The following is a 21,226-nucleotide window of genomic DNA, read 5'->3' as shown; positions in this document are numbered from 1 at the left end:
AAAAATGCAAGTGTGTGACTCAACTCTGGCAAATCAACTAAAAAGTGAATTCTACTGGTGACATTGAAGTTTAACTGTCATCTGCCTATATATAATGAAGCTTATGTGCCAATAAGAAAGATCGGTATACACTCATCTGTGTAGAATTCGAGAATTCCTTGAAATTGTTAGTCTGCTTGCCTATCGATCCTGCTTCTTGCACTTGCACTTCAATTAGCTAATTTTAGTTTTTTTATTTATATTGCACAAAAACAAGAGTTCAATGGGGAAGTGCAAACTGCATTTATGACAGAAAGAGCTGCGTTGTGCTGCTAACACAATTTCAGTTCTTTGCATCACCTGCTCCATTATCCAAGAACCCAGAGTGACATTGAAGCTGAATGAATGCAGATCCCAGCCCAGAACTGCAGTCAAATTAGGCCTTCATTTGTGAGCTGCAGTGAAGCCAGCTGCCACTGGACTTCATTAGGTAACAAGCGGCTGAGCAGTCAGGCTGCAGCCCTGTTTCTACCTGTTTTTTTGTAATATTATTTATATTTTTATATAGCACCAAATCACAACAACAGCTGTCTCAAAGTGCTTTATATGGTAAGGTAAAGACCCTTAATGTACAATAATACAACCCTGTTAATGTTTATAAAGTGGAGATAACTTTGAAAACTCTTTGAGCTGGTTTTCATTTTTGCTTTGTGCTTTGTCTTACTTCCTACATACAATATGTGTGTGTATATATATATAAAAAAACCAAAAACACCCAGCACGCCCCTGCGGGCGGTTTATCCTTCAAGCTCGGGTCCTCTACCAGAGGCCTGGGAGCTTGAGGGTCCTGCGCAGTATCTTAGCTGTTCCCAGGACTGCGCTCTTCTGGACGGAGATCTCCGATGTTATTCCCGGGATCTGCTGGAGCCACTCGCCTAGCTTGGGAGTCACCGCACCTAGTGCTCTGATTACCACGGGGACCACCGTTACCTTCACCCTCCACATCCTCTCGAGCTCTTCTCTGAGCCCTTGGTATTTCTCCAGCTTCTTGTGTTCCTTCTTCCTGATATTGCTGTCATTCGGAACCGCTACATCGATCACTACGGCCGTCTTCTTCTGTTTGTCTACCACCACTATGTCCGGTTGGTTAGCCACCACCATTTTGTCCGTCTGTATCTGGAAGTCCCACAGGATCTTAGCTCGGTCATTCTCCACCACCCTTGGGGGCATCTCCCATTTTGACCTCGGGACTTCCAGGTTATACTCGGCACAGATGTTCCTGTACACTATGCCGGCCACTTGGTTATGGCGTTCCATGTATGCCTTGCCTGCTAGCATCTTGCACCCTGCTGTTATGTGCTGGATTGTCTCTGGGGCATCTTTACACAGCCTGCACCTGGGGTCTTGCCTGGTGTGATAGACCCCAGCCTCTATGGATCTTGTACTCAGAGCTTGTTCTTGTGCTGCCATGATTAGTGCCTCTGTGCTGTCTTTCAGTCCAGCTTTGTCCAGCCACTGGTAGGATTTCTGGATATCAGCCACCTCCTCTATCTGCCGGTGGTACATACCGTGCAGGGCCCTGTCCTTCCATGATGGTTCCTCGTCTACCTCCTCTTTCTTGGGTTTCTGCTGCCTGAGGTATTCACTGAGCACTCGGTCAGTTGGGGCCATCTTCCCAATGTAAATGCCCTCAAATAAAAGCCAACAGTCTGCAGTTAAAGCACATCTTGTTCGTTTCATTTGGAATCCATTGTGGTGGTGTATGGAGCCAGAAATGTTAGAATTGTGTCGATGTCCCAATATTTATGGACCTGACTATATGTGTGTGTGTGTGTGTGTGTGTGTGTGTGTGTGTGTGTGTGTGTGTGTGTGTGTGTGTGTGTGTGTGTGTGTGTGTGTGTGTCTTCATTACGATAGGGATTTGTGTTGGTGTGTGAGACTGTAGCTTCAGGTTTATATTGTTAAATGACAATTATGGGACAAGTCAGGACAAGTTTTTTCCTGACTTGTCTTTTGCTGTGTCAAACATTTGAATGTTGTTATATATGTGTCTTTTAATGTACTGTACATGATTTTTATGACTGTGCCAACTTGTCTGCAAAAAAAAAATTACATTACAGCACACGAGCTATACATGTGCGACAGGTACCAGACTGGAAAAAAAGTATACAGGAAACATTACCCAGCTCTTAAGTCTCCAGCTGTCGGTGTTCATGTCTGCAATACAAACACATGATCAGAAGCACTAGATTTGCTTTGTGTTCTACTGGTAGTGCATTCATCTTTAATACTCCCCCGGTGAGGATGATTTTCCATTTGTGTGGTAATAACTTAATAAAGTGAAAGATTTTCATTTTTTTTCACAGATGTTTCAGCCTGATCTGATCAGTGTCATTTGTAAGCCTTAGTAAAGTTTTTATAGTCAAACTAATTGTTGCCCTGTCTGTTCTGTTATTGACCTTGTGTCAACACACGACAGTTTATCCATAATGAACACACCATGTTCAAAGATAAGGATGTCCATAATTGCAGGTTGCAGGGTCCGATATTTAACTCCCACCTCCGGTAGAACTTCGACAGCATTTCGAGACAGGCTGAAGATGTTGAATCCAAATGGACCATGTTCTGCACCTCCATTATTTTGTATATAAATGTGCAAATAGACTGTATTTACGTTTTTATATGTATGTATCTGTATATTTATTTTATTATTTTAGATGTATTTATATATATGTATTAAGTAATTTTATAATGCATTATAACATTTGATATATGACTTGAATTGTTACAGTGCATTGTATGCTGTTATAGAAAGTAACCCAGAATCTTTTGTTTTGTTTGTTGCACTTATTTACAGTAAGAGGGTTACACAGCGTGGAGGTTTTGTGGTTAATTTTCTTTGTGTAGACTCAGTGTTCATGCAAATGCATTTTGTATATTGTATGCAAAACACACGCAAACAAGGATTACAAATGCAAACCCTGGGAAGCTCTTCCATTGTAAAATTTTACCCTTAAGCCTCCACTTCATATTGCAAGTGAGCTATGCCTGTATACATATAGCACTGTGGATAAGCTACTGGAAATATAAACTAAAGAAGTTCTGAATTTGAATCTGCTGCCCAGCTGTGGCGTTCACTTAGAAAGGCCACAGACTGTGCTTCTGTGGATTTCCTCTCAAAGACATTTATGTTTGGTTAATTTGTGATTCTCAATTATCTACAGCTGGAAAATGAGAATGTGTGTTGTTATTTCTCTGGGTTAGATTCTCTGTGTTCACCCTGTCGTAGTCCGGTGACCTCATGATGTCAGCAGGTGTGGTCTTCACGTATATAGTTAGGATAATTGGTTAGTATATCCACTTAACCAATGCTCATTTTCACACATCATAGTCAATTTCCATACCCTCAGTCTTAATACTGTTATAACTGTTCTCTGCAGGAACCTTTTTGTGTTCATTTTAACCAAAAGAAATTCCTTATTTACAAAGAGACCTTTAGAATTTTAGTTGCTTTCAGAATACTAACCGACTGAAAGGATTATTGTATTCTAAAAATAAGAATTGTTTAGTTTGTGAAGCTGTTACAATTTATTTTTTATCTTTAAGGCTCATATACTCATACTTATGTACCCCCATTATTCGATATTACACAATAACCTCAACATTTGCATTTGGATGTGTATTGTAGAATAGTTTTAGATTTAGACTGTTACACTCAAACACTAACAGATACGAACAGGGTAAAGCCCCTTCACTGAGGAATTTGATGGGGATAGTCTGCCTGGAGCCCTGGACTAGTGTTGGCACCACAAGGTACAAAACTTAAAGGCTGACTCTACTAGACCAAAACATGTCTATAAATTCTGGTGTTTGAAAGTTTTCTCTCTCCCCAATTCCTCCCCTTTCTCTAACTCTACAGGCCAGAAAGCAACATTGGATGGTTGCCATGGTGATGTGAGAAGTGTCATCTCTTTATTAGGGAGATGTCCAAAAGGTGCAGGAGATGAAACGTGAGCCGGATGTCGGACCTAAAAATTTCCTCCAACTTCTGACCAATCATGTTAACATTCTGTTTTTACCACACACAATAAAAGTGTTTACTGCCTCGGTGTGGGAGCCTTTGTCTCAATGATGCCATGTAAAACTGATTTGAAATTCTAACTGTTTGATTATAAATTTTGAAAACTTAGAATTTGAGCATATTTGTTTTCTTTCTCATAAAATGAAGCCGACAAAGCCAAAAATGAAGCTGTGATGCATCTTTGACTGTGTGGAAATAAGCTAAAGACAAAATTCTTCTTTGGTTGCAGGTCTTTTTGATCCTCTCTAAAATAGTTCCTGCTGTTAAAAACTGGCTGCAAAGCAACAACATCTCCAGTTTGTGATGAAAATATCTAGACAAATAATTCCCCCTGCACAGATCTCAGCATGCATGCTTTTTGGCCATTATCTAGAACCACAGAGCATTTACATACAGTAAAATGGGTAATAAATTATGAATCTAAATGACTTTGAAACATTACAGGCCAAAATGTTTGGAAAATGTTTACCAGTCTCAAAATTACTCAAGCTGTCTCAAAACTAGGTCACTTTTTAAGGTACTTGCCCTGTTTAGGAAGAACAGTTATTTTGCTCTGGCCTACTGAAACAATCCAGATGCCCAGCCATTGATCCTGAAAACATTTCTGCTCTTTTTTATGCATCTTTTCTTCTTATTTTGTACTCTATTTTATCAATTCAAAGTGGGTGGGATTTGTATTTGCAGCGGGTAAAATATTTTATTTTAGTTTTTTTAGTTATTTATTTTATCTTATCTCATTTTAATTTTCTTTACTTATGCTATTAGCATGTACAGCACTTTGTGAACTCTGGTTTTATGTTAAAGTGCTTTATAAATAAAGGTGGTATGGTATGGTATTTATTGAACATGTCATAAATTTCTAAGTTAAATTTAAATAAATGTATTTCTAAATGTGCTTTTGACATGAAATCCTCACCAGATGTTGGTAACAATCTATGCAATGCACAAAGGGAAAAAAAAAATCACACAATAGATGTCCATACATTGTGTTATGTGTAATAATGAGAAATAACCCAGGGGATAAAAAGTATTGAACACGTGGCGAAAGGGAGGTGCAAAAAGGCAGGGAAAGTCATGACACCAGCTGAAATCTGAAATCAGCTGGTTCAGTCCCAGCTGATGGCCTATAAAAAGGTGTCTCATTACCAAGGTGTCACATGAGAGACATCTTATTATGGGTAAAATCAATGAGTTCTCACAAGACCTGTGCAACAATATTGCTGCAAAAATACTGATCACATTGGTTACAGAAGAATTTCTGCTCTCAACCACCATGGCCCTTCTGTATAATCACCACACAAGACTCCATTGCTGAAAAACAGCATGTTGAAGCATATTTAAAGGTTCCTGGACAACATTTAGAAAAGCCTGTGAAATATAGCCTGATCAGATGAGACCAAAACTGAACTCTTTGGGTCCCATAATATACACCATGTTTGGTGGTCAAGAGGCACTGTATATGACCCCAGAAACACTATTGAAGTTTGGAGGTAGTAGTAGTGAGACATTCTTGACTTTAAAAAAAAAAAAAAAAAAATTTTAAAAATCTGCCGCCATTTAAAGATTATGGAGATAAAATGAGGGTAATCGACAATGATTCCGGACACACAGACAAGGAAAGTCTCAGTTGTGTTCAGAGAAAAAAAAATCAAGCTGCTAGCATGGCCCAGACAATCACCTTGCCTGAATCCAATTAAAAATCTATGGAAAGAACTAAAGCTAAGAGTTCTTGTAAGGGGCCCACTGAACCTTCAGGATTTAAAGACTGTTTGTGTGGAAGGATGTGCCAAAACCACGACTGGGCAAGGCATGCGACTAGTTTCGTCAAACAGGAGGCATCTTAAAGCTGTGATCATCAACAATGGCTTCTGTACAAAATATTAAATAAATTTCACAGTTGTTGAAAAATTTCAGCGTCTTCAAAACTTTTTCCATGTGTCATTTCACATTATTACACATAATTTAATTTATAGACATCTGTGGTTTGATTTCTTTGCATGTGTGGATCAGTTGTTACTGACATCTGGTGAGAATTTCATGTCAAAAAGACCTTTAGAAATATATTTACTTAGACAGTTACTAATGTTTTCAATACGTTTTTTTTACCATAGCAACCATTTAATATTATTTAAATTAAATTGTATTGATTATTGTATTGCTAATCTTACTCTTTATTAAATTTCATTAAGAATACACTCACACATTGCTGAGAGAAAAGAGATGACATTATGCTGTTATAAAGTTTATTTATTTTGTTTATATAATCAAAAAAATAATATTTGATGTTACATTAGAGTGCTTGAAATCTGGACTGCTCACAAACCTATAATAAGAACTACTTTATGCAATCACAGACGTATAATGGCTTCTCTGGGTTGCTAAGATTGCATCCAATTTCATTGTCCATGAGCGATGACATTTTTTTATTGGATTCTTTGTGTGCACTCCAGTCCAGTAGGTGGCAGCGTTGCACACTTTTCGCGCGGGTTTCCTTAAATGCCGAATACTTCCTGAACCGTAGGATAATTTAAACCGTGTCGGTGTCCTGACACATTTGCGAGAAAATCGATATTATACTTATTCAGTATTCAGTGAATCGTGTGGGTGAAACGAAACCTTTGGTGTTCTGCTGCAAAAACTTTTAAGAATCAGGTGAGTGCGACACTTCAACAGAGACCTCCAGCAGCGCATACAAGGACGCTTTTTAAATGTTGCTAACTCTCCTCTTTCATTCAGCCGTAGCTGTGGAAATGAAACAGGAGTACCAGGACCTCATCCTGCAGGCATGTGATGCTTCATCTCTGCGAGTCGGTGCTAAGATCCAGACCCTGTGGAGTGGTTATGGGGAGATAGTCCGGCTGCACCTGGAGGGCTGTAACCGGCCCTCCATGGTTGTAAAACACGTTAAGTTTCCAGAGGAAGCCGAGCACCCCGGGGGTTGGAACACAGATCGATCCCACACACGTAAAGTGAAATCCTACCAGGTGGAGACACATTGGTACCAAAACTATTCCACCAATCAGAGCTGTCGCATCCCTGCCTGCCTAGCTGCCTGTTCCTATGGCGATGAGATGCTGATCGTGCTGGAGGATCTGGACGTGGCCGGTTACGATCAGAGGAGGTATAAGCTTAGAAACTCTGAAAAAAGCTTCAAAAAGCATGTTGCATAAAATCCATAAAAGTCTATGAAGTGTTCATGTTATTCAGATATACTAACCCCCACCCCTCCTCCGTGACTTGTGTATATTTGTGTATGTTTATAAAGTATATGGTTTGTATACCTAAGCAGTCATGGCTGATTTCCCACCCATAGACAGCATAAAGCTAGTATAAACGTGGAATTTGGTGAGTGAATCATCAGCTTAAATTGGCACTGAAGTCTGATTCTGACCATGAAAACCACAGCTACCCTGCACCAATCCAGTACATTACTGTAGACTAAACAGTACTGCAAACTAACCAGACAAACTAACCTTCCCAATCTGCACTATACTGTCTAGTATTTTTATGCAAACTTTAACCCCTGATTATTGGGCCAGATTATATCTACATATTTGTTTGCCCTTTTTTTTTTTTATCTCCTCCTGTGAGCACTGGTGATGGCTACACCAATAGGATTGTATTTTATGTGTTACTGTTTCTTTCCACAATCGGTTATTGTTGTGAAGGAAAACAGTGACAGGAAATAAGTCCCTACAAACCTAAAGTAATGAACCTGTTTTGAAAGTGTAAGGAGCAAAAAAGGACATACTGTTGTGCTGAAATGTAGAGAGTAAAGGTTAAACTTCATTAGAAAAATAAATACTCAAGTGTAGTACTGTTACGTTCCCCTGGGGGGGGGGGGGTCTAGGCGGTGAGGGGGAAGTAACAAAAGTGACCGGGTCAGAAAAAGGAGTCAAGGAGGCGAAACAGTTAAATAAAACAGTTTTATTGAAGTAGTTCAACTAAAAGAGACGGACAAGCCGTTATCACCATAAAACACCAACAAAACACAAACAAAACTCAGGCGTTGGTCAAATAAAGCAAAAAGTCAAAAGGAAAGCGCAGCTCACTAGCTGGAAACACCACAAGACACACAGCTCACTAGCTGGAAACACCACAAGACACACAGCTCACTAGCTGGAAACACCACAAGACACACAGCTCACTAGCTGGAAACACCACAAGACACACAGCTCACTAGCTGGAAACACCACAAGACACACAGCTCACTAGCTGGAAACCACTCTACTGGCACTCTGGCCCAGAGCTCACCCTGCTCTGGGCTTAAATACCCTTAATTGCTGATGGGAGTCAGCTGTACAGGAGGGAAAGGTGGCACCTCAGGCAGGAGGTAGTGGGACACGCCCACACAGGCACCCTCAGGAGAGAGAGAGAGAGAGGCCCTGCTAGGGCCGTAACAAGTACAGATACCTGAAAATTCTACTTAAGAACTGTAATGAAGTGTTTTGTACTTGCATTATGTTTTTCCATTTTTCTGCCACTGCTGTGAGAGCGTGCAGTAAAACAGGAGGCCTGCATATAAACTATGGCTTGGCATTAATGCAGTAAACACTGGATTCTCTTGTAGACATCAAAAATGTTCATAAATTGTGTTTTAGGTGAGGGAAGAGATAATTTAACTTTCTAAGGGCATCTTATTGTAATATTCATTTGTAATTTTAGGTCTGAAGGCGCTTTTTTTGATGTTTAGTTATTTTTAATTTTATTTCTGTTTAATGTAACTTAAACACTGTTCAGTTTCAGGTGCCTCATTTCCAAATTAACTGCTGAAATAGGCAGAAGCTCTTCTGGGGGTCGTTTGATGTGTCTGAGCACTTTCAAAGTAGTTCTGAAAGGGAGTAGTTCAGATCAGAGCCTTTATTAGCCTGGATAGGTATATCCTTAAAGCCATGATAAAGACATGCCAAATAGTGAAACAAACATAATTTATGGTGGTTAAAAAATATATTTTATTCTTTTTAGGACGAGCGTTACAGACAGGGAGATAAAGGCTTGCCTGAGCTGGCTTGCTCACTTTCACGCTCTCTTCTTGGGTGTGGCACCAGAGGGTCTGTGGCCTGTCGGTACCTACTGGCACCTGGAAACCCGGCCAGACGAGTTGGAAGCCATGGATGATGCTGAGCTCAAAGCAGCAGCAGGCGACATTGACAGGATACTCAGTGAGTGCCGCTTCAAGACCATCGTTCATGGAGATGCCAAATTAGCTAATTTCTGTTTTTCCCAGAGTGGGAAGGATGTGGCAGCTGTGGACTTTCAGTATGTGGGTGGGGGCTGCGGGATGAAAGATGTTGTATATTTTCTAGGAAGCTGTATGGAGGAGAGGGAGTGTGAAAAGAGGGTACCAGGACTACTGGACTACTATTTTTCAGAACTAAAGCTATCGTTAAAAAAAGACGTAGAGTTTCATGCCCTTGAGAAAGAGTGGAGGGAAATGTTTGCATTTGCTTGGACAGACTTTCATCGTTTTCTGCTGGGATGGAGGCCGGGACACTGGAAGATCAACCGATACAGTAAACAGCTGACAAAGGAGGTTCTGCGCAAGCTGAAACAGTAATCAGTAGTTTCCATGCAGCAAGTCTTCCTGGGATAAACACACAAAGCACCCAGGAAATCTGTACACACCCATATTCATTCCTGTGTCATTTAATGAAGCATGCTTATCACGTCATTTGTGGGAAAATAAGAGTTGTTGAACTGCTAAGGCAGTTTTACTTTTCCATATGGCCTACTGCAAATTCGCTGCCCAGATGTGAATTAATATCAGCACTTTAAAATCAATACCGCACATTACAAAAAGCAAGAAATATGGCTGAAAACATTTCTGGATTTTATTCTAGTACATGCAAAGATGTATTCAGTGGAAATTATTCCGCATGTGCAATATTTATGAAACACCGATAAAAAATAAAGGCAACTAATAGCATTATTATTGTAGAATGTGGGGTATAAACAATCCTAAAATAATAACTTCTACAATCTGTGCGAATATTTTGAGAAAGGAAAAACTCAATAATTTTGCGGCACTTGAGGAGGTGCTAAATACTTTAGCGCTGAGACTTAAAGTCTGGCTGTGTGGTTGGACAAAAGCATAACATTTTCTCCAAATGTAGTTTGCCTGTTAGGCAACTTACACTGCCCTCTGGTGGTGGAGTGCCATTCCAACGATCAGTCCTTTGTTTAAGAGGTTCATTTGAAGTAGGCGTGGAAAGATTGAAAATCTTACAAATAAAACAAATAGACTTTTTAAAAAAAATGTATCTAAAATGTCAATGATGAATAATGAAATGTAAGTCTCAAAAATAGTTTTCTTAATTGTATTACATGTTTTTCCACTTTTAGTAACCAAATGGTAAAGCAATACAAAACTATACTGTGTAAGAACATCATGTCACAGAGGACCTAAATTTGCTTAAAATTTACCAGACTGAGTACCAAATGTGGTGAATAAATTACGATATTGCATCATATCATCAGCGAAGTGCAGCACCAGTGTTGTGAATTGTATGCACACGCAAATATGCTGCCATCTACATTTTCTATAGCTATAAATAATTTAAACTAGGCTCTTTTTAGAGTTTATTGCACTCCACTTTGAAATAACATGGCTATATATAAAGCCAAAACCTGCTGACTGGGGGCATGAAGTCATTATTCATATTTATGTTTGGGGAATTAAATGACATTGCTGAAGAAAAAAAAATAAAGCTCCAACCCTGCGTGAGTCATTCTTTGCTGGATGATTATGTAGTATTTTTCCTGACACTCATCAGACCAAACAATATATGTCCAGTCTCCACATGTCCAGTTTTGGTGATTGGTGCAGATTTTATCCTCAGTGTCCAGTTCTAAGTTGACAAGAGTGGCATCTGGTGCGGTCTGGCATCAACGGGGCTTTTTTAAAATTGGCCCAGGGAACTGCTGCTGAATGGCTGTTTTCTCTTTTTTTGGTTGTGTAGAAAATCCAGATCAGCACCAACAACCATGCAATCATCAAAGTCAGTTAAATCAACTTGCTTGTCCATTTTGACGTTAGGTTTAAACTTGAGTTCGTCTTGACCACGTCTATATGCCTAAATGTATTGAATCATTGTCATTATATACTTGCATTAATGACTTACTGAAAAGGCATACCTAATAAAATGACCAGGAACGAAATATTGGTTCTTATAGTCTGCGTGTTACTGTTGTCTGCTTTGAAATTACAATGTATATGGTCAACTTCTAAAACACCTTTATATCACAAGACTATAAACTAATAGATTGAAACCACTATACTAAACCAGAACTGTAGATTTTCAATTCTAAATTTCAAAGTGAAATCAAAAACACGAAACTATACTAACTTTAATGCGTATTTATTACTGCGGTGCAAGGTTTTGTTTTGTTTTTTCTTTGTTTTTTTGATCAGCTGTTGCAAAGAGAATGACGTGTTTCCGCTCTCACACCCGACATTACAACAACAAGGGAGGCGAGCCGAGCTGGGACGGGGAGTCGACGCTGACTGACTGACTGGGGAGTAAACAGGTACAAACAGAAAGCCCTCTGATGCAACGTGTTCTCATTTATTATCGTTAGACCTTTAAATGTGCTGTCACCTTGGGAGAGGCTAGCTAGTCCCACCGAATTATTACCAAACCACAGCGACGCTAGCATTAGCCAAGAAGCTAACGGCGTTACCCTGGCTTCATAACCAAGGGTCAAAATAAAAGCCGAGTTGATCGGAGTGACCGGCCCAGTGAGGCTAGTTTGCTATGTGTGTTAGTGTGTTCGCCTGAGGATTGTACAGATAAGCAGCGTTAATAGCTCACCTAACTCTAAACCGTCAGGTTTAACCCGACTCGGTGTGATTTATAGTTAAAGTTGCTTTAATTGTTTACTGTAAAGATGAGCCAACATGGCAGGTATCAGGAAGTTTAACCGAAACTCCCGACCCCTCCGCCTCACCTGCGGTTATTTTCGCTTGCGTGTGCTACATTTTGTAGATACATTGCTTTTCATTGTGAGCCAGCTGTGAATTGTTGTTGCAGTGAGCTGGTGCATTGCTTATTACAGTATGCAAAAGTGAGCTTTTTGTTGATCAGTTTCCTCAGTTGCAGGAAGTTTGGGGCAGAGTGTCAGACAGGTAGGACAGATGAACAATTATAGACTGGTGACCTGCCAAGGGTCTACACCAGCTCCAGCCTCGTAACCCTGAATGGTTAAGCTGGAGTTTATCTTTATTAATCATTTATAGCTTGTAAGTTAGTTTATTTATCCTATATTTTAAGAGGTTTTTTTGGCACACTTGGGGAGGGATTTAACTCTGTCACAGACATGGACAGGGACAGCTGCAGTAGTTATCCCTTTAATACTTCTTTGAAGTTTACCTGAAGGATGACCACACAGATTTCCATGTTGCATGTGTGCTTAAAATTTAAATTTCAAAAAATAAAATTATAGATATTAGAAAAATACTTTGTATAAATCAAAACAAAATGTTTTAGGATAATGTGTAATCTATATATGCTACTCTCTCTTTTTTAAAAACAGAAATCCAACAACCTGCTACCAGAAGAATTCCAACTCATAAAAGATCTAGAGATGAAGCAGATATTGTAAAAGGGGACCCACCAGCCCCTTACCTGCAGCATTGACTGTTTTTGGTGTTATACAAGTACCAGAATGGAGAGAATTTGAGGTAGCTTACTCCTCAGGACAGTCCTGAGTTGTGTCAGTGAAGGTTCCTCAGAGCCCACTTTCTAGTAATATGAGCCATGGACTCTGGGGCAGTTGATAGTCCTGTGACCTTGGTCATTAAGGCCCCCAACCAGAAGTATGAAGACCAGACCATTAACTGTTTCCTTAACTGGACTGTGGAGAAGCTGAAAAGTCACATCTCCAGTGTGTACCCCAGCAAGCCGGTGAGTAGCGTTTTGTCCGTCTGAAAGAAACCAGAATCATGATTATTTTGATTAATAATCATATTATATATAATTTGAAACAGTAATTCATTTTTTCAGTAGGCTGCTTGACATTTATTAAAGGCATTTATCATCAGTTTACAGATATAAGTTTAAAAAAAATAGATGTAAATGAGATGATGTACACCATGTTGTCCAATAGGAAGAAAGGCCTGGGCTGCTGGTCCCTAGCAGCTTGCAAAATGCATAATAGAGTCTTTCCACAGGTCCAGTGGTTCAAATCTTGGTCCAACTTTAACTTCCTCTAGATAGAGCTTAGTGACCAAAGATTGTTTCTGTTCTGTTGTTCAAAGCTGAACTACAGCACCATTAAGTTTCACTTTTAGGAACAAACAAAAATGCGCTTTGTAAAGGAAACGGATGTGCTTGATATATAAATACAACAAAAATAAGAGATGTATAGAAAAAATTAGTACAAAGAGCAAAGTATTTGTTTTTGAGATTATTTTATTTAATTCATTAATTGTTGACAGACAACATCTTCATTGAATCCAAGTGATTGCTGAGCCCAACCTCATATTATGTTTGATACAGAATAATCAGATTTTCTGTGGGGCGAGTTTTTGTGTGTGTGTGTGTGTGTGTGTGGGGGGGGGGTCAGTTTATTAAAAGAATACATGGATTTAAAATTAAAGACAGGATGAAGTTTTCTTGGAGGTCTTCATATTTCAGCAGGGTAAAGAGCACAGCAGCAAGCACTGTGCTAAAATGGGGTTATATTTGTAGACTCGTGTTTCACCCAGAGGTGTGCCCCACTTTAAGACTGGAGTACTTCTCTAGTATTACAGATGATCCTAATGCACCAGTATGTAATACTACTCCCATGCAGACATTATCATTTGACCACTGATGTGATGTTCCTGAAAAAGTGGAAACACAGTGATTCAAAGACAACTTTGCTTTGATTCTTCAGTGAAAATGAATTGTCTGTATTCCTTCTCGGTCAAGTTGCTCTCATAAAACGGATAAGGAGAAGCGAAAGTCTTGTGAAGAACTGAATATTTGATTATACACATCACAGGCTTTCAGTAGGCTTTGAAATCTAATCCAGCCCAGTACTCTCATTTAACCCCAAGGCACCTAATCACTTTACAAACATGACAGGTTTGATGTCTCATACTTTGCTATCAGCTACCAAAAGGCTTTTCTCAACTGGAAACAAAAACATGTTGATGTTGCTGCACCGAGTTAGCTATGAAGGTTAAAAGGAGCTGGTTGTGACAGAGTAGTAGCTGGCAGTGTTTCCATAAAAACATGTTTGTGGATGTTTGGGTTTAAGTTTACTGTGAGGGCTGTGTTTGCTCAGACGCTCAGTTCAAGCTCTGCTTGGTGTCTCAAGAAGAAGCCCAGCAGTTTTATCATCCTGCATCAGGTTACACTATATAGAGGAGACTGGTGTGATTGTGTCAGACAGTGACCTGAATGCCTGTCATTTTCAGAATATTTAAAAGCATAATTTAAAAAAAGAAAGAAAGAAAAAAAATTACCCTCACTGTGTGTGTGTGTGTGTGTGTGTGTGTGTGTGTGTGTGTGTGTGTGTGTGTGTGTGTATCACTTCTTTGTCTCATTGTGTGATGTTTGTGTTTCAGCTGTCCAAAGACCAACGGCTGGTGTACTCAGGAATGCTCCTTCAAGACCACCTGCAGCTCAGAGATGTGCTTAGAAAGGTGAGAGCCACGTATCGATGAGTTTTTGGGAGGGGATGTTAAGTTCCTGGGAATTCCTTGGTGAGAAAATATTGGATCTGGATTTATCCTATAAGGGATCATATAGATTTCTTTAAATTTCAAGCCAGGTAGCACACAGCACACCTTGTTTTACAGTATAAACATTAACAAAACAAAGCATAAAATAAAGTTCACTGCATTGCCTTTCATGAAATAACTTACCTTTCTTGTCTGACCTCGTGTGTGTTCAGAGTTTGAATTTAAATTTTCAAAAGTTGTTCCAAAGTTCAAAACCGTGATGTGTCTTTACTCTTGTTGAGCGCACTGGCTTGTAATTAGTGCCACAGCTGTCAGTTACTTTAGTATTTGACTATTCTATTAATCCATTGAGTAACCGGGTAAGAAATATGTTTGTCTTATTAATGAACAATAAAAATATTAAATCACCTACAACGTACATAAAACATCTTCCTAAAAAACCAAAACATTTTCTTAAATTCAAAGATAACTAATCACAAGTACAATAATCTCAAGCAAAAGAAGTTATACATGCAACGGAGCCAGTTCATAAAATAAAATAGGCTTTGCTTTGTCTTCTTGTAAGACTTTTTTATGAAACTGTAAGCAAAAAAGAAAGAGGTAGATTTGGTTTTGTTTTTGTGCTAGTGAGTGAGCAGGTATGTGTCTTTAAGCCTTTAAAGGACTATGTGGTGTCAGCAATGAAGAAAAACGAGCATATCAACATTCTCAGAGCTCAGGCTTGACCTCAGATTCAAAGAAATGTTTCCTGTTGCAGAAAACAGATGTCCTGATAGTGTAGATGTTAATAATTAATGTTTATTATAATTCAGTGTCCAGCATAGCAGACGCAGATCAGTGGCCTCTGAGTTTTACTGGCCTGCAAATAAGAAGGAAGAAAAAAAACTTTTATATTTTTAAATATTAATACAATTTAGCTGATACAGTTTTATTTATATTTTATATCAGTCTAAATCTTCAAAATAATGTTACTTAAGCATTGAAAGAAATGTGTTCTAGTATCGTTGCAGTCCCACTTGTAGCCTTTGTTTGAACCAAATGTGAAACAAAAGATGAAAACTGAGATAAACGAATCTTTGTTTTCCTTCTTCAGGGAAATTTAAGAAGCCAACACGGCTCTCAAAGATTCATGAATTTAAATGTGTTGAAACAAAGGTGGTTTAGATGATTCTTTGATATAATTGCCAAATACATCCTCTGAGGTGTTTGGCTGTCTGCCTTGCTTCTAGAAGTACTTTGCTTTAGAAAACAAAACACTGAAACTAATTTATTAGTGATGTTTGTGAGTGAGCTGTCTCACACAATTACAGTAGAGTAGTTGTAGCGCATTAAGTCAGAACAACATACTTTATTAATCCATAGGGAAATTATGTGTAAGCAATTTTGTAACTGTTGGTATTTAAGTAGCTACAAATTGTGTGAGGGACTGATGGCCGTGCAGGAGGCATGTGTAGTCAGTTGTTCACATCCTCAGTAGTAGTTTAGCTGTTGCTCGTAGACATTTCCATCTGTGGGGGAAGTGAAACGGGCAGTCTGGGAAACAATAGCCGATGTGATGTGTGTCACCAACAAACGATGAGCATTGTCTGAATTCTGGCCATTTCCACTCTAATCCTTTCTTTCTCTCTCTTTCTTGCTTTGTCTCTGTGATCTGCTGGTGCCTTCTCCACCACCACCTTTTTCTTCCTCCCACACATCTGGATCGCACCCTGGCCTTGTCGACCCACAGCACGATGAATACCACATGATGCATCTCGTATGTACCTCTCACAGTCCCCCCGGCTCACCTATGCCTCGGAGTCCCTCCAGCACGACTGCTTCTGATTCCAGCGTGAGTAGATCAACACTTACTAACACAATTTATTCGTGCTTTTAATGTATTTTTACAGTTTTAAAAACTCTGGTAAGCAAATGTTTTTAAAAACATTTTATTAAACTGACCTGTCATAATTAAAACAGTTAGAGACTTATTCTGATTAAGTTGCAATCAACTTTAACTGGATGTGTTTCTGTGATTTCCTGTAAAAACTATGAAAGCTGTTTGATTAGGCTGCAGCCTCCATGCTCCTCTCATCTTCTCTCAGGGCAAACTTGATCTTTTCTGTGTGTGCTTGATTTAATTATTGGTTTGTTATTGGTGTTCACACAGAGTTCAGAGAGTGCTGGCTCCATATCTCCTGCCACCACACCAAATCAGGAAAGTCAGTCAGCCTCTTCATCCTCCTCCTCTTCTGATCCAGCGAGTTTTGATGGGCTGAGGTACCGCGGCGGCTTCGCCCAATATCCTCAGAGCACCGCTGGTATCCCTCAGTGGTAAGCAAACAACACCAAGACACGAGACTGGGCTTTTTTTAGCTCTAAATGAGCATTTGTGGGTTTTTATGGTATCACTATACAGGAGAGGGGCAATTTTACAAGCACTTTTTAAGTGCCGTGTATCAGGGTAGCACAAAGCATTCACAAGGTACTGCTGTCTGAACACAAACAGAAAAATCAGTTTTGCCTAAATTTTACCACATGCACTTCACATTACTCCTCAACAATATACTTGAAATTATATATATATATATATATATATATATATAATATATATATATATATATATATATATATATATATATATATATATATATATATATATATATATATATATATATATATATATATATATATATATATATATATATATATATATATATATATATATATATATATATATATATATATATATATATATATATATATATATATATATATATATATATATATATATATATATATATATATATATATATATATATATATATATATATATATATATATATATATATATATATATATATATATATATATATATATATATATATATATATATATATATATATATATATATATATATATATATATATATATATATATATATATATATATATATATATATATATATATATATATATATATATATATAATATTCTGTAACTTCTGTCGGTGCTGTGCTTTTTTGCTTTTTTGGAAATCGAATTTCCCAGAGGAACCCACCCGAGGGATTAATAAAGTTCTATCTAATCTAATCTAATCTAAACAATTTTGGGCTAGAGAGAAAATTCAGATGGTTCCTGAAAGATGATAATTATTTTTTGATTTTTTGAATTGTTTTTTGTTTGTTTAATAAACAATAAAAAGACAAGTTAACAGGTTTACAGAGCAAAGAGCTATAATGTCTGCTATCTGTTATTATATATTAATGGGAAAAAGTTCTGACAGAGTCACATCTGAGCATTTACCCCCAAACTAATCTATGCCTCTTTAAATTATAGAAAATATAAATTTGTGCTAAAATATAAAATAAAATAATATGATTTAAATCAAAGGAATCACCACTGTATAAATAGGTCTTGCAATAGATTGCCAGCCAGGTGCTAATGACATAAGTACTCACTAAAGTTTAGTGAGATATTCTGTTTGACATCAGGTTGAAAGCAGGTCTGTGGTTCTGAGAAGCTAATGGGACGACCCTGAAGATGGAACATCAGTTTATGAATGTGTATCAGTTGTGCAGCTTTGTGTTAATGCCTTTAATAACAAATATGACGCTTTCCTCCCTCCACAGGCCCGATGCTGCTCAGGTTCCCTTTCATGGGGGCCTACCTGCCAACATGCCCCCCCACCCCATGTACATGCCAATGCAGATGCTGTGGTGGCAACAGATGTACGCTCGTCACTACTACATGCAATAGTAAGTGCAAAAACTGTCCTGCTATCATCATGCCAGTGACAGTTTGCCCAGTGACATATTTGTTAGACTACATTTATTTACTATGATTACTTCGCGTGCTGATTTGTTTGTTTGTCTATTTTGTTTCCATTCTCTCTCCCTATTCTCCTTCTTTTTATCTCCATTTTCTTTCTCAGTCAAGCAGCAGTAGCTGCCTCGCAGCCTCCCAGCACCTCCCCTCCCTCCTCCCCCACCCCCTCACCCCATCAGCCTGCCCAACCCAATGCTGTGCAGCCACCACTGGGACCTAACGCGGCCCCCAACGCCTTGCCAGAGAACCAGCCGCCCAACCCCATCCAGATGAACGCTCAGGGCGGAGCCGTCCTAAATGACGACGAGATGAACCGCGATTGGCTGGACTGGCTTTACACATTGTCTCGCGTGGGCGTCCTGCTCAGCATCGTCTACTTCTACTCTTCTTTTAGCCGCTTCGTCATGGTGGTCGGAGCCATGTTGCTCGTCTACCTGTGAGTTAATTCTGCAGAAGTTGTAAAAACAAAAAACGTATAATTTGTACTTTTAATTTTGACATTTTCACATCTGTGTTCATGACAGTGTACTGAATGTGTTTTTACTGCAACTTTATTTTCACCAATCATTTCAGTCATTTTAGATATATCTGTTAAAAACAACTTTAAAGTCAAGTGTGTGTCTATGGTTCAGGCACCAGGCTGGCTGGTTTCCCTTCAGGCCAGAGCAGCAAAACCTCAGAGGAGGAGGAAGAGTTCCACAGGAGGAAGCAGAGAGACACCAGGACATGCAGGAAATGGTGAGCTGGGCACTGTCTGTCACTGTTTTTCTGCCTTACTTTTCTAGCTTGTTGTTTTCAAAGACAAATATCAATTAAAATTTCTCAGACTGACAGACGACCTGATGAAGTTTGGCTGCATCACACCAAGTACACTCTGGACTGTTTCCCATCTTTGGAAGTCAATGATGATGTGCCAAAAATCAGCACTTGCCCCACTTGAAATATGTGCAGAGACTGCAGAATACTTTGCACTGTACTTTGAGTTTCTTGTCTTGGCCTGCTGATCTCTGTGCATTTCTTTGCTACCTTGATGTCTGAAGTGGATACATACAATGTGAAAATCATAATTTTTGGTATTAAATTATAGAATAGATTATAGCTTTTACAGCTGATCAACAGCAGTCCTAGGATGATCCTTTACCTGTAAACAGAAAAATCCTTTGTTAAAAAAAGAATTTCAGATTGCTGATAATGTGACAACTCAAAACAAGACTGTAGATGTCACTAGATATTATAAATATCTTGGAGTTTGGCCAAATGAATGTCTTTTGTTTAAGCATGTAGCAGTTTAATCTCTAATATAAAACCAATTGTTCAAGAGAGTTGTTTATTCTAACAAGGCCTATTTTTTTTGTTGGAAAAAATAAAGACAGTTGTTTTTAATAGGCAACTTCTTATTCACTCATATCTTTTCAAATAATTTCAGGTCTTTTCTGAGTCTTAACATGAGAGTACAGCAGAGAGATGTGCTGATAAAAACAGAAATGAAAGCAGGAAGGTTTCTGCTGTAGGGTTGTTTGCAAAGGGAAAATGGTTTAAGGAACTTGGCATTTCAGAGTGCTTTTATTCTCTGTTTCTTAACACTGACTTCATCTTTAAGCTTCACTCGTTTGCGTTTGGTTTTTAGTGTTTCATTTGTGTACATGATGATGTGTCAAGTAAACATAAACTTGCAGCGCATTATGCAACATAATATCCTGCCAACTCACAGGAAGCGCTTTCAAAATATAAATGGTCTTATTGTCATTTTAAGGTGGAGTTTAAAGCAATCAGTCCAGAATATGTCTGAAAGAGAACGTCTTTAATCTTTTTTGTCTCTGTTTGTTTGTGGCAAAGGAACGACTGATGGACGAAGGAATGGAGGACGATGACAGTGGCGAGGATGGAGGTGGAAGAGCGGAGGATCAGGGCCGGGCGGCGGCTGCTGCTGCCGAGCCGAGTTTCATTACAGTCGCGTGGTCCTTCATCAGCACCTTCTTCACCTCACTGATCCCCGAGGGACGACCCCACCCAGACAACTAGGTAGACCCCCTTGCTTCTAAAAATACTTCCTCTTCCTGCTACAGGACCCCCACCCCCCACCCCCACCAAACCTTTACTGGCCATAAATAACCCAAACGCATCTTCACACAATCCCATGTGGTCAAATACTCCTTGACCGAAGTGCCCGCCTAGCCTCCTGTCCTCAACCAATGAATGAAGTGTAAGAGCAGTTGCAGTGTGTTGCTGCAGTAATGGAACCTTTGGTAAAGTCATGTCTGTGCTGTGTTAATGGAGTAAAAGCTTCAGCAGTGAAAGTTTTTGTTTTTGTTTCATCGCTTGTGAATTCATTAAGACTTGGCGATGACGAGAGACGCTAAAGGGAGTTGTCTTCCATTTTGAGCTGTGATATGGTTATGCTTGTGAATATTTTATTTCATTATTTTTTTAAATAATGGATGTGACCCAGAAATAAAAAGAAAAACAAAGTAAGGAATTTCTCTAAAATAATAGGGAAACGTTTCCTTAACAAACCATGGAAAACACATCCTCAAAGACATTTTCATGTATGCACACAGTGTGCATATAGACATTGCAGCTACTGAAGCACATTGTTTTCCCACTTTGTGTATTTTAAATATCTATTTACACATGTAAGTATATGCATCTTTAATTCCTGAATATATGCTTTTTTTGAATAAAAAATCTTGC

The 21,226-nt window shown here is 38.7% G+C and overlaps 3 protein-coding genes across 5 annotated transcripts in view; all 3 read left to right on the top strand.

The window, feature by feature from the left end:
- Positions 1-4,782, top strand: part of LOC308405321 (uncharacterized protein) — a 28,251-nt gene extending 23,469 nt beyond the window's left edge. Inside the window, exon 5 of the transcript XR_013973309.1 lies at positions 3,899-4,782. The gene's annotated coding sequence lies outside the window, so the exon portion shown is untranslated. The remainder of the gene's footprint in view (positions 1-3,898) is intronic.
- A 1,768-nt stretch (positions 4,783-6,550) lies between these two features.
- Positions 6,551-12,728, top strand: pkdc (protein kinase-like domain containing). 3 transcript variants are annotated; one of them, XM_080896009.1, is made up of 5 exons: positions 6,552-6,712; positions 6,797-7,181; positions 9,026-9,222; positions 11,472-11,587; positions 12,593-12,728. In XM_080896009.1, the coding sequence occupies exons 2-4, from the start codon at positions 6,811-6,813 to the stop codon at positions 11,570-11,572; spliced, it is 669 nt and encodes a 222-aa protein (XP_080752135.1). In that variant the 5' UTR covers positions 6,552-6,712; positions 6,797-6,810; the 3' UTR covers positions 11,573-11,587; positions 12,593-12,728. The 3 variants fall into 3 exon arrangements, with proteins under 3 accessions (XP_080752136.1, XP_080752135.1, XP_080752134.1); XM_080896010.1 differs by lacking the exons at positions 11,472-11,587; positions 12,593-12,728 and adding an exon at positions 9,517-10,779 and having other exon boundaries at positions 6,551-6,712; XM_080896008.1 differs by lacking the exons at positions 11,472-11,587; positions 12,593-12,728 and having other exon boundaries at positions 9,026-10,779.
- Positions 12,729-12,816: 88 nt separating this feature from the next.
- On the top strand, positions 12,817-21,226 carry herpud2 (HERPUD family member 2; the record flags this gene model as incomplete). Its single annotated transcript, XM_080896007.1, has 8 exons — positions 12,817-12,963; positions 14,613-14,690; positions 16,459-16,560; positions 16,879-17,042; positions 18,340-18,465; positions 18,642-18,971; positions 19,168-19,273; positions 20,372-21,226. The coding sequence occupies 8 exons, from the start codon at positions 12,817-12,819 to the stop codon at positions 20,555-20,557; spliced, it is 1,239 nt and encodes a 412-aa protein (XP_080752133.1). The 3' UTR covers positions 20,558-21,226.

This window comes from Rhamphochromis sp. 'chilingali' (assembly GCF_963969265.1).
Source record: "Rhamphochromis sp. 'chilingali' genome assembly, chromosome: 11".
Lineage (NCBI taxonomy): Eukaryota > Metazoa > Chordata > Actinopteri > Cichliformes > Cichlidae > Rhamphochromis > Rhamphochromis sp. 'chilingali'.
This window is presented reverse-complemented; position numbering and strand designations above follow the sequence as displayed.

What these genes read in the sequence shown, in the direction of transcription:
- pkdc (XM_080896008.1), top strand. Translation starts at nt 6,811, where the DNA reads ATGAAACAGGAGTACCAGGACCTCATCCTGCAGGCATGTGATGCTTCA. An exon ending in GCCGGTTACGATCAGAGGAG is followed by an intron (nt 7,182 to 9,025) that starts GTATAAGCTTAG and finishes TATTCTTTTTAG; the next exon opens with GACGAGCGTTACAGACAGGG.